The sequence below is a fragment of the Rhinopithecus bieti genome, unplaced genomic scaffold (assembly GCF_001698545.2).
Source record: "Rhinopithecus bieti isolate Rb0 unplaced genomic scaffold, ASM169854v2 scaffold_8783, whole genome shotgun sequence".
Taxonomy (NCBI): domain Eukaryota; kingdom Metazoa; phylum Chordata; class Mammalia; order Primates; family Cercopithecidae; genus Rhinopithecus; species Rhinopithecus bieti.
In genome coordinates, this window is record NW_016806197.1 from 2,017,489 (window position 1) to 2,031,080 (window position 13,592).

General features: G+C 42.2%; 1 protein-coding gene across 4 annotated transcripts in view; it reads left to right on the forward strand.

The window, feature by feature from the left end:
• STRIP2 (striatin interacting protein 2) overlaps positions 1 to 12,986 on the forward strand; it is a 35,133-nt gene extending 22,147 nt beyond the window's left edge. For all 4 annotated transcript variants that reach the window (XM_017875041.1, XM_017875043.1, XM_017875045.1 and 1 more), the window contains 3 exons: positions 6,250 to 6,354; positions 8,250 to 8,454; positions 11,614 to 12,986. In XM_017875041.1, the coding sequence (XP_017730530.1) occupies positions 6,250 to 6,354; positions 8,250 to 8,454; positions 11,614 to 11,864 (561 nt within the window). In that variant the 3' untranslated portion in view covers positions 11,865 to 12,986. The remainder of the gene's footprint in view (positions 1 to 6,249; positions 6,355 to 8,249; positions 8,455 to 11,613) is intronic.
• Positions 12,987 to 13,592: the final 606 nt, after the last annotated feature.

Genomic DNA, 13,592 nt, shown 5'->3' on the forward strand with positions numbered 1-13,592 from the left:
AAGAAAGTTTCAAATAAAATAGGATTTCATTTTCAGTTATGTGAACCATAACAGAGAAATGAATCAAAAGAATCATTTGTCAAGTAATAGTTATTACCATGAATTTGACATCAGTTAAGTATTAAGACCTAGCTTTTTTTTTTTTTTTTTTTTAGACAGAGCCTCACCCTGTCACCCAGGCTAGAGTGCAGTGGTGTGATCTTGGCTCACTGCAACCTACCCTCCGGGCTCAAGTGATCCTCCCACCTCAGACTCCTGAGTAGCTGGGACTAGAGGCACATGTCACCACGCCTGGCTAATTTTTTATATTTTTTGTAGAGACAAGGTCTTACTATATTGCCCAGGCAATTTTTAAATATTTTGTAGAAACAAAGTGTCACTATGTTGCCCAGGCTTGTTTCAAATCCCTGGTCTCAAGCAATCCTCCTGCCTTGACGTCCCAAAGTGCTGGGATTACAGGTGTGAGCCACCATGCCTGGCCAGCATACTTTTTTTAATAGTTTCAAATAAATGCAGGGCTAACATGGCCAGGAAAGCCTGAAGCACAAAGCAGAGAAATAGACTAGGTAGTATGGAAAAGACAAACAAACCTGGCTTTGCCACTTATAACTATACGGGATCTTGAGCAGGTTTCCTGTAGGCTATAGAAATTTCATCTATAAAGGAAGGAAAGTTGGGTCATTAGATAAGCATCCAACTTTCCTTGGACTATAAAATTCCCCTAGATTCATTATAAAGTAACCAAGTTAATATTAATAATTTTGATTTATCAGTGCAGAGCTCATTTGTCACATAGGGACTTCAGTAAGCTGTTGAAGAGGTTTGAGATATAGTATTAGATCTCACCCTTAGTAGCCCTTCTTTAAAAGTTCAAACTGATCATAGGCTGACTAGATTCAGTTAAATGCTTCCATTTAAAGAAGGAAACCTCACTGTTTTTTGTTCTTGTTTTTCCTGGGAACGATTATTTTCTTCTGGTTTGAAGTACGAATTATGGTAGAACCGAAGAATGTGCTTTTCCACCATTGAGTCTTCAAGAAGTTCGGAAAGCAGGGGATCCAACTAAATTTTCTCTGAATTGCCTTCTGTGTGCAGGATTCCAGAAGTGCAGCTAGAAGGTGAACAGTAAACAAAGAGTCTTCAAATTGACTGAGTACTGGTGATTGGGTGCTTATCATGTGACCTTGGGCAAGCCCCTTCCCCTTTCTGAGCCCCAGTTTTTGTTTCTGTGGATGACAGAATTGGGACTAGAGCAACTACATTCCTTCTGGTGCTCACATTCTAACCAACATGATTTCCTCAATCCAAAAGGAAGAAATGCTCCATTCTTCCCTTAGTCATCTGAATTAATTAGCTACATAATTGGCATAGCCTAGATTTTATTTGGCTTGGCTCACTCACCTGGGTGATGGATGGATATTTGAGAATACAGCCCTCATAGTGCCCTGGAGATCCTCTGAAAGGGTGGGATGTAGTCCTTGAACTGAATCTTTAGACCTAAGGCATACTGCAAACAAATATTCGTGAGAGTAGGTTGTGAGTATGTTTTCTTTTTAACTTTAGTTAATACAAAGGAAGTAAACGTCTTGCTTTGGCTAGTATGAAGTACCAGGAACAAGAGAATGTGACGTGTGCTGCTGTTCACAAATGATATCTCCTCATAGAGGCTTCCATTTTAATATGCTGGGTCTTGGAAAAAAAAAAAGAGAGAAAGGTGACCTGCCTTAAATGAATATAAACATGAAGAAAAACTCTCAAGTTTGGCAAATATGAACAGGTACCTGTGGAACCGAAGACCTGTTGGGAAAAAGTTATCTGTTGGATTGGAACAGGCACAGGCTAGAGCAGTGCTGCAGGTAGAGCCTGCTGCAAGCAAGGGAGACAGAACAAGCTAGGGTTTGGTGGCCATCCTGAGAGAGCCACTGACCAGTGTGTGTGCTTTCAGTGCCAGCTCCTGGCAACATCTGATGTGAGAAGTGGAGCTAGTTACAGTTGTCTGGGGAAGTAGTATCAGAAGGAAAAGAGAGTTGGCACATGCCTATAGTCCCAGTTACTTGGGAAGCTGAAGTGGGAGGATGATGAGTTTGAGCCCAGCCCGGGCAAAATAGTAAGACCCAGCCAGGTGCAGTGGCTCATACCTGTAGTCCCAGCACTTTGGGAGGCCAAGGTGGGCAGATCACCTGAGAGTCTGGAGTTTGAGACCAGCCTGGCCAACATGGTGAAACCCTGTCTGTACTAAAAATAGAAAAATTGGCTGGGCATGGTGGGATGTGCCTGTAATCCCAGCTACTTGAGGGGCTTATGCAGGAGAATAGCTTAAACCCGGGAGACGGAGGTTGCAGTGAGCCAAGGATAGCGCCACTGCACTCCACCCTGGACAACAGAGTGAGACTCTGTCTCAAAAAAAAATAGTGAGACCCTGCCTCAAACAAAAAAAAAAGAAAGAAAGAAAAAAGGAGGAGGAAAGGAGAGCAAGGCCATGGGCAGCTGAGACTATCTTCAGAGAGGGAACTTGGGTTCCTTTCCTGGAATTCTTGAGACTGAGCCCTAAGGAAAAGGCAACAGCCACAGATGGCTTACCCTTACTCAAAACTTCACTTTTTTTTTTTTTGAGATGGCGTCTCACTCTGTCACCAGGCTGGAGTGCAGTGGCGCAATCTTGGTTCACTGCAAACTCTGCCTCCTGGGTTCAAGCGATTCTCCTGCCTCAGCCTCCCAAGTAGCTGGGACTATAGATGTGCGCCACCATGCCCTACAAATTTTTGTATTTTTAGTACAGATGGGGTTTCACCATGTTGGCCGGGATGGTCTCTATCTGACCTTGTGATCCGTCCGCCTTGGCCTCTCAAAGTGCTGGAATTACAAGTGTTAGCCACTGCACCCAGTCCAAAACTTCACTTTTAAAACTACTTGGTGGAGCACGGTGGCTCACGCCTGTAATCCCAGCACTTTGGGAGGCTGAGGTGGGTGAATCACTTAAGGCCAGGAGTTCGAGACCAGCCTGGCCAGCATGGTGAAACCCCATCTCTCCTAATACAAAAATTAGCTGGGCGTGGTGGTGCACATCTATAATCCCAGCTACTCAGGAGGCTGAGGCACGCGAATCACTTGAACCAGGTGGTGGAGGTTGTAGTGAGCTGTGGTGGCGCCACTGCCCTCGAACTTGAGTGACACAGCAAGAGTCTGACTCAAAACAAAGAAAGAAAACTTTACTTGATTAATCACCAGTCCATTTCTTTTTGGGATTTAAATATGGACCCTCCCTCAGAGCATCTCTGCTAGGGAAGTTAGCAAAGTTGTTTGGATTATAGTCACGCATCCCAAATGCCAAATGTTATAAGTCTAAGATTATTCATTGCAGCATTGTTTATAATAATGAAAAATTGGGGTCCAGGCATGTGGTAGCTCATGCCTGTAATCCCAGCACTTTGGGAGGCCAAGGCGGGTGGATCACTTGAGGCCAGGAGTTCAAGACCAGCTTGGCCAACATGGAGAAACTCCATCTCTACTAAAAATACAAAAATTAGCTGGGTGTGGTGGCCTATGCCTGTAATCCCAGCTACTTGGGAGGTTGAGACAGGAGAATAGCTCGAACCCAGAAAGTGGAGGTTGCAGTGAGCCGAGATTGATCCACTGTATTCCAGCCTGGGCAACAGAGCTAGACTCTGTCTCAAAAAAAAAACAAAAAACAAAAACCAGGCGCAATAGCTCAAGCCTGTAATCTCAACACTTTGGGAGACCAAGGCAGGCAGATCACCCTAGGTCAGGAGTTCAAGACCAGCCTGGCCAACATGGTAAAACCCCATCTCTACTAAAAATAGAAAAATTAGCTAGGCGTGGTGGCAGGCGTCTGTAGTCCCAGCTACTTGGGAGGCTGAGGCAGGAGAATTGCTTGAATCCAGGGGGCAGAGGTTGCGGTGAGCCGAGATGACACCACTGCACTCAAGCCTGGGCAACAGCGTCAGACTCTGTCTCAGAAAAGGAAAAATTGAAAGATTGGTAATAACCTAAATGCCTACTAATATAGGGCCAACTGGTTAAATAAATTATGGTACATACTTGCAATACAATATTAGGTAACCATTAAAAAGAATGAGGCAGTTCTTTTCAACTGGAGAAAGTCCACGTAAATCACGGAATTATAGAATGCTCAGAGCTGAAGTGATCTTAAAGATTAGCTAGTTCAACCTCCTACAAGAAACAAGGAAAATGATTTACCTAAGATCATACAGTCAGGGATGAGGCCATAATCCAGGTATTCTGGTATCTATTCCAATGCTGCTTCTACAAGGGGATGCCTTCTCTCCCATATTATTCTTTGAGATACTGAGGAATGCAAGGCTTTTTATGCCTCTACCATATTGAAAATCAGGATGAAGGAAGCTCACAGTAGAAATACACTTGCTTATCCCATATGTTTTGTGTTTCCCTTGTGTCTTAAAAATTTAAAACTCTGGCCAGGCGCGGTAACTCACGCCTATAATCCCAGCACTTTGAGAGGCTGTGGCAGGCGGATTACCTGAGGTTGGGAGTTTGAGACTATCCCGACCAACATGGAGAAGCCCCATCTCTACCAAAAATACAAAATTAGCTAGGCGTGGTGGTGCATGTCTATAATCCCAGTTACTCAGGAGGCTGAGGCAGAAGAATCACTTGAACCCAGGAAGCAGAGTTTGCGGTGAGCCGAGATCGCCCCATTGCACTCCAGTCTGGGCAACAAAAGCAAAACTCTCTCTCAAAAAAAAAAAAAAAAAAAAAATTGAAAGTCTGCCTGTCTCTCCTAACCACACAAGATATAATGTCTGTAGAACTTGGTCTATTTGGGGCAGGCCAGACTAGCTGATGCACTAGAGCAGAAAGTCCCATAAAAGTTTTCCCTAGAAGCAGACAGATGGTTCTCCTGGGACAATGTTGAACATTTACTATAGGATGGAGAATATTATTTATAAGTAATATTTCTGTTTTTTGAGATGGAGTTTCTCTCTTGTTGCCCAGGCTGGAGTACAATGGCGTGGTCTCAGCTCACTGCAACCTCTGCCTCCTGGGTTCAAGTGATTCTCCTGCCTCAGCCTCTGAAGTAGCTGTGATTACAGGTGCCTGCCACCATGCCCAGCTATTTTTTTTATTTTTTTAGTAGAAATGGAGTTTCACCATGTTGGCCAAGCTGGTCTTGAACTCCTGAACTCAGGTCTCGATCTGCCTGCCTCGGCCTCCCAAAGTGCTGGGATTACCTGATCTATAAATAATATTTCTGACCTATAAATAATATTTCTAAATAAGAAATTTCCCTGAAACTTTTTGGCTCTCGGTATTAGGTATTAGGAAAGCCTAATACTCTCAAAAACCTCAGATGTTCATTCTACATTAGCTATATGCCTGTGTTGCTTCAAATTAATTTGAGGGAGGAGGAGGTAATTTTCCATTCACTAGACAGCAGCTCACTTCTACATGTCGTCTACTCCTACATTCTCCTATCACATTGTGGATGTGAGGAATTTCCAAGATGTTAGTTTGGCTGTCATGTGTGCTCATTGATTTATATAGCTTCTGACACCAGTATGTATGTATTTGCAAGCCCCAAATTCACATAAGGACTCATATTTTTATTTCTGAAAAATGTTTCTATGAGTAGATACCTGCTTTTAATCTGACATCCATCTGTTGTCTCTGGTTAGGTGTTCACAAACTATCAAAAAATATATAAGAAAAATACCTGATTAGAATAAACCATCTGCCATTTTTCCTTCCATGCTGAAGAATTAAGCATCTGACTGTAATATGGTTTGATAAAGGAGGGTTGAGGTTGATTTAAAAAAATTCAACTATAATAGATATCAGAGCCATCCAACATTGTTTAAAATCTACAAGAATTAGACCTAATCCTAACAATTACAAACATAGTTTATATAAGCGCAAAGTACCTGTATATAGGGGTAAAATTCTCTCATCTCTTTTCTGATCCTAGAGCAATAAGCTACACAAGAAAACTTGCTTGAATCAGGTTCCTGTGTTCATGTATCATCTTTCTAACCAACGCATGCTGTAGGTAGAGTCTTCCAGGATTGGCAGCTGAGGGGGTTTTCAAACCGTGGGCTTTGGAGACCTCAGTGTGTTAAGAAACAGGAAGGTGAGGAGGTATTATTTCATACAGGAAGGCCTCATCTAAACTGACCAACATTGACTTCCAGGCTTCTGTGGGAATTAAAGCCTTGTAGGTATTAAGATAATGATGGATGTTCCCTATTTTAGGAAGCTGGAGACAACAGCCAGTTCTGCTGGAGGAACCTCTTTTCCTGCATCAACCTCCTGAGGCTGCTCAATAAACTGACCAAATGGAAACATTCCCGGACCATGGTGAGTGTGGTTTTACATCATGGAGTTGTCCATCTGACTGAATTTTTAAAAGATCACTAGTAAATATTTGTGTGCTGCCTGGTTTGTGATCTCCGTATATAGACACTGAATGCTGCATGAGATTTAGCATCTCATAATTCTGGGCACTTATTCTATATTAGATGATTACTTATCAGTCCATTTCTTTTCAGGGGTCCAAATCTCAGACCCTCCCTCAGGGCAACTCTAGCAGGGAAACTAGCAATGTTTTTTGGATTACACACATTCCCAGATGATACAAGTGCAAGGTTTATCATTGCAACATTGTTTATAATAATGAAAGCTTGGCTGGGCGCGGTGGCTCATGCCTGTAATCCCAGCACTTTGGGAGGAAGAGGCAGGCAGATAACAAGGTCAGGAGTTCGAGACCAGCCTGACCAACATAGGGAAACCCCATCTCTACTAAAAATACAAAAATTAGCCGGGAATGGTGGCAGGCACCTGTAATTCCAGCTACTCAGGAGGCTGAGGCAGGAGAATCGCTTGAACCTGGGAGGCAGAGGTTACAGTGAGCCGAGATCTCACTCAGCTCTGCACTCCAGCCTGGGCGACAGAGCGAGACTCTGTCTCAAAAAAATAATAATAATAGTGAAAGCTTGGAAACAAGCTAAATGCTCATTAAGCAGGACCAACTGGTTAAATAAATGATGGTACGTCCTTATAATAGAATATTATGCAATCATTAAAAAGAATGAGCAGCCAGGCTCAGAGGTGCATGCCTGTAATCCCAGCACTTTGGGAGGATGAGACAGGAGGATTGCTTGAGCCCAAGAGTTTGAGACCAGCCTGGGCAACATGATAAGACCCCATCTCTATTAAAAAAAAAAAAAGTAAAAGAATGAGGCAGTTCTATAGTGATATGGAATGATTTTCAAAATATATTCAATAAAAAAAAACAGGTAAAGAACAGTGTGGCAGGATATGTAGTTGGCTACCATTTGTGTTAAAAAACAGAAGTAGGCTGGCTGTGATGGCCCATGCCTGTAATCCCAGCACTGTGAAAGGATCACTTGAGGTCAGGAGTTTGAGACCAACCTGACCAACATGATGAAACCCCATCTCTACTAAAATTAGCTGGGTGTGGTGGCAGGCGCCTGTACTCAGGGGAGGCTGAGACAGGAGAATCGCTTGAACCCAGGAGGTGGAGTTTGCAGTGAACTGAGATTGCACCACTGCACTCCAGCCTGGGCGACAGAGTGAGACTCCATCTTCAAAACAAAACAAAACAAAAAAATATAAGTAATGTATGCATACATAGAAGTATCTCCAGAAAATAAACAAAAAACTGTGACAGTGGAATTGATATGTGTGGCTGACAAAATTTTCTTTTCATTTTATACCATATGCTTTGAATATTGAAAACTTTTAATAATAAAATATGAATGGAATAGTTCTATCTCTATATATATATATAATTTTATATTTTTGAGATGGAGTCTCGCTCTGTCACCCAGGCTGTAGTACAGTGGCATGATCTCAGCTCACTGCAACCTCCGCCACCTGGGTTAAAGCAATTCACGTGCCTCAGCCTCCTTGGTAGCTGGGATTACAGGCCCACACCACCACGCCTAGCTAATTTTTGTATTTTCAGTAGAGATGGGGTTTCATCATGTTGGCCAGGGTGGTGGGTGATCCACTGGCTTCAGCCTCCCAAAGTGCTGGAATGACAGACATGAGCCACCTTGCCCAGCCTCCCTATATATTCTTGAAGATTAGATCTAGGTAGAGCCTGGACCATAGATCCCTGAAAGCTCCCCAGGAATTTCTGAGGCTAGCTAGGTTTGGTTTAATTTGTCTGTAAAGTGGAAATTCCAAGAAACGTTAGATGTTTACCCCACCCCTCTTTCAATGAACAGATGCTGGTAGTGTTTAAATCGGCACCAATCTTAAAGCGGGCCCTCAAGGTCAAACAGGCCATGCTGCAACTTTATGTCCTAAAGCTGCTAAAGATACAGACCAAGTACCTGGGGCGCCAATGGAGGAAAAGCAACATGAAAACCATGTCAGCCATTTACCAGAAAGTGCGTCACCGCATGAACGATGACTGGGCTTACGGGAATGGTGAGTCTTCCCAAAGCTCTTGACTTCCTGGAGTTTCCTGGGGTTTAGACAAAACTAAATAAATATTTATCACTCCTCTTTTGGCATGAATTGTTGCATATTTTAGATGAAAAAGTATGTGATTATAGGTCAGGCATTAATACACCAAACTTTTAAGGTTATGCCTCAAATTCTAATATGTACCCTTGTCCTATGTAAACTACAAAAATCCATTTTATAAAACAAGTAAATTGAAAGATAATTGCCTTTCCAAAACATTCTTTTAAATGACAGCTTTCTCCAAAAAGATTTTTTAAATTAAACAACTTGGGCCGGGGCGCGGTGGCTCAAGCCTGTAATTTCCCAGCACTTTGGGAGGGCCCGAGACGGGCGCGATCACGGAGGTCAGCGGAGATCGAGACCATCCTGGCTAACACGGTGGAAACCCGTCTCTAATAAAATACAAAAAACTAGGCCGGGCGATGGTGCGGGGCGGCCTGTAGCTCCAGCTACTCAGGAGGCTGAGACAGTGAGGATGGCGCGGAACCCGCGGAGGCGCGAGCCTTGCCAGGTGAGCTGAGGATACGGCCATTGCACTTCCCAGCCTGGGGCGACAGAGCCAAGACTCCGTCTCAAAAAAATAAAATTAAATAAAACAACTTGTTATTATACAAAGCCCAGCTTAGGCGGAAAAAAAGATAGAAGAATATAGCAAACAAACCATTTTTACTCAGATTATATATATTTTTTATTTTTTGAGACGGAGTCTTGCTCTGTCACCCAGGCTGGAGTGCAGTGGCCAGATCTCAGCTCACTGCAAGCTCCGCCTCCCGGGTTTACACCATTCTCCTGCCTCAGCCTCCCGAGTAGCTGGGACTACAGGCGCCCGCCACCTCGCCCGGCTAATTTTTTGTATTTTTTTTAGTAGAGACGGGGTTTCACCGTGTTAGCCAGGATGGTCTTGATCTCCTGACCTCGTGATCTGCCCGTCTCGGCCTCCCAAAGTGCTGGGATTACAGGTTGAGCCACGGTGCCCGGCCCTACTATATTATATTTACGCCATATTTGTACTATCCAGAAATTGCCACCATTAACATCTTATTGTATATTCCTCCAGATCTTTTTCTATACATATATATGCATATTTTATTAAAATGAAAGCAGGTTATGTATGCTATTTTGTAATTTTCTCTTTTAACATCATCTCTACCTTTTCATGTCAGTACATTTTCATTTCATCTAATGAAGTTCATATTCACAATTTTCTAGTTGTCTCAAAATGTACTTTATAGCGATTTTTCCAAGTCAGAATCCAATCCAGGACCACAGGTTACATGTGGTTGTTATATATATGTGAATTATTTTTGTTTTCTGTTTTTTTTTTTTTTTTGAGACAGAGTCCAGCTCTGTCGCCCAGGCTGGAAAGCAGTGGCATGATAATGGCTCACTGCAGCCCCTACTTCCTGGGCTCAAGTGATCTTCCCAGCTGCCAAGTAGCTGGGACACTAGATGCATACCACCACCACACCCAGCTAATTTTTAAATTTTTTTTGTAGAGATGGAGTCTCTCCCTGTGTTGCCCAGGCTGGTCTTGAACTCCTGGACTCAAGGGATCCTCCTGCCCTGGCCTCCCAAAGTGCTGGGATTACAGGCGTAAGCCACCATGCTTGGCCTCTAGCAGTCTCCCCACACCCACCATTAATGCTAACTAATTGAAGAACTAGGCCAGTTGTCCTGCAAAAGGATTTGTCTGTTTTCTTCTTTGTGGTGTTATCTACTTTATTCCTCTATCTATGGTATTACCTGTAAACTTGAAGTTAAATCTAAAGGTTTGATGAATTCACTTTAAACCTTTTTGGCTGTGGTATGTTCTAGGTAATCTTGGGAACTGTACATTGCCTCACCTCAGAAGGCAAGATATTTGGTTGAACTACCAGAACTTGTAAGATTGATCAGAGTTTGAAAAAATTTATTTTGGAGAGCTTTTTTATTGTTTTGTATTTGACCATTATTTCCATAATTGTATTTGAGAATTTTTGGTAATGACTTGTCTTTGCTGGGTTTGTAACCTGCTTGAATTTTAAAGGATGATGCAGTAAAGAGTTCAGATAACTCTACTTACTTACCTGGCAGGGAAAATACCATGATCATGAAGGTGGTTTTCCCAGGACAAGGCTTATCCATTTTACTCCAGATATGCTGACCCCTGCTATTCCCCCAAATGTGGGAAACTCAACTGCATAATTTGTGGTAGTGAGGGACTGTCTTTTCACTAAAAAAGGGTTTACAGAACTAAAGGAAACATATGATAGGCACATAACAAGCCAGGATGCAACTTCTGCTATAAGACATAAAGCACAATTATCTATTAAATTCTTGTACGTTTTTAAAACATAAAAATGTTTTATCCTGCCAATGGCGCATCTGTTGTTGCTGCCCTTATGAGCCCAAACTCACACTACACTTCCTTATGATAAACCCTTGCATGTAGGACATGAGAGATCTGGGAGATTTGTATCTTTAGCCCTGAAATAAGTGTCTAAGTGAATAGAAGCAAAACAGATTATCTGTTTTCTGTTTTTACCTTCATTGAAGCTGTCACCTCATCATCTTAAAATAAGCTGATATATAGATTTATCACATGCTGGAGGAGATTCCACAGAATCAGGAAAGTCTTCAGTAATTGGTCCATTCTGATTCTCCATGTTATATCCCTCTTGCCCCTTCCCATTCCTTGAGAGCTGGCTATTCCATTCAGATGGCATACTCATCCCCTAGGGAAAGCTGCATAAAAGGAATTTAATTACCCTTTTGGGAAATATAATACATATAACTAGTAATACATAAAGCTAGTAAGAAAGGGAAATAATGAAAAGGAAATACAATAGAAGAAGTCCACCTCCCTCCGGGCCCTCATTTCCTTTCTCATAGGTAACCACTATTACTACTTTCTAGGCTACCCTTCCAAAGGTAATTTCTGCATATACAAGCTTATGCATGTGAGCATATGTATATTTTTTAAACCTAAGTGTCAGCATGCTGTATACTTACTTTGTACATTGCTTTTTACAAAAAAAAAAAAAAAAATTCTGAGCAGTTCCATTTTTGGAACCATGATCTGTGGTAAGAGGAGCAGTGTCTTGCATTAAATGTATTTTTCTTCCTCTCTTTCCAACACAGACATCGATGCCAGGCCATGGGACTTCCAAGCAGAAGAATGTACCTTGAGGGCCAACATTGAGGCTTTTAACAGCCGTCGGTATGACAGACCCCAGGACTCTGAATTTTCACCTGTGGATAACTGCTTGCAGAGTGTGCTGGGGCAGAGGTTGGATCTGCCTGAAGATTTCCACTATTCATATGAGCTCTGGCTCGAGAGAGAGGTGTTTTCACAGCCCATCTGTTGGGAGGAGCTGCTCCAGAATCACTGACTAAGTTCTTGTCAACAAGCATCAATAGATGGAGGTCAGCTCCAGTAAATGGTGCTCTGCTTACCCTGTCCATACAGGCTTTGTTACCAGTTCTAGGAGTGCTTGCCACAGGAAGATCAGCCTAAGAACATCCAGTATTCAGGGCTCTTCTGGGGGCTCTTGGTCCTAGAGATGGTGCAAGGGTGGGATCCTGAATCACAACAAAATGATCAACTTGCCCTGGGGTCAGTTGGGTGCCCAGTTGGCCTAGGAAATCTTTTGGTGGATCAGTCCTAGACAAGCTCTTTGGTAGGACCTCTTCCTGCTTTAGTCTTGGCTAGAACCAGGCTAGCCTTTGCTGGCTCTAAAAGAGGAAATTTGTTATAGCATTTGACCCACGGCATTCATCACAGATAGTGGGAGGTACAAGTCATAAAATAGGGAGAAAGTTTTCTTCTTGCTCACCCTGGATTCCTAGGACTTATCAGAGATTTGGAAAAACCAACTTTGAAATTAAGGTTGCATTTTAAATTTCAAATTTGGACAGCCTCTTTCTAAAATCATTAACTCTAAGATTATTTTAGAGCACCTGCACCTTCTTTGTGAAGGATGATGATTTACTATTCCCTTAATACTGCATGTTATAGAAAAGGGTGTTGTGTAAAGTGTTTTTTTCCTCATTCTGTAAGAGATCTATATTCAATGTGAAAATTATTTCCTTGTGTACTCTGTATAGGGCATGGAATGCTCTGCCATTTTTAAAGAGCCACAACCAATATGAAATATTCAGGTTCTTTCTAAGGATGTTTCGTATTTTTCTTAAATGACTCCAGTCTTAAAATGGCTGAGCACACTACAGAAAATTATCCTTTTCATCCAATTCATTTTTTAAATGACAAGTTAACTACAGGAGGCTTTATTTATTCAGATGGTATGTCCACTTGTGCTCATGATCAATATATTTTTCTAATTGAAAAGAACAGTAAGAGCATCACAGCTTACCATTTTTTTCTCCAATGTTGATTAATTATTTTTCTCCCTTTTATTGCTAGCAGTTTCAAAGTGTCATGTAGAGATTTAGCAATACTGTTTCTACCTAAAAGTATTGCACATTTCATTGAAAATATAAGAATTGATGTACCAGCCTCTTTATATTTCTCTTTTATAGCAAAATCACATACTTTTCAAGACAAACAAGGTTTTTAAAAGAGTTTGTGATTTAGTTAGGATCATATGTTTTGTTTTGATTTTGTGGGTTTTTTGTTTTTTGTTCTGTTTTTTGTTTTGTTGAGACTGAGTTTCGCTCTTATTGCCCAAGCTGGAGTGCAATGGCACGATCTCGGCTCACTGCAACCTCCGCCTCCTGGGTTGAAGTGATTCTCCTGCCTCAGCCTCCCAAGGAGCTGGGATTACAGGCATGCGCCACCATGCCTGGCTAAGTTTTTGTATTTTTAGTAGAAACAGGGTTTCACCATGTTAGCCAGGCTGATCTCAAACTCCTGACCCCAGGTGATCTGTCCGCCTCAGCCTCCCAGAGTGCTGGGATTACGGGCGTGAGCCACTGTGCCCAGCCTCTTCCAGCTTTTTTACTATAAATGTTGCCCCTCTCCCCCAACTTAGATTATCCCCCAAAGATTCACTACTGAATCTTTTTATGATGGCACCAGGTCACTTTATGCTGGAAGATCTAGTCAAAATTTGTTTGTTTACTCTGCCCCTTGTCAACCACAGTATAATTTGGAGGACATG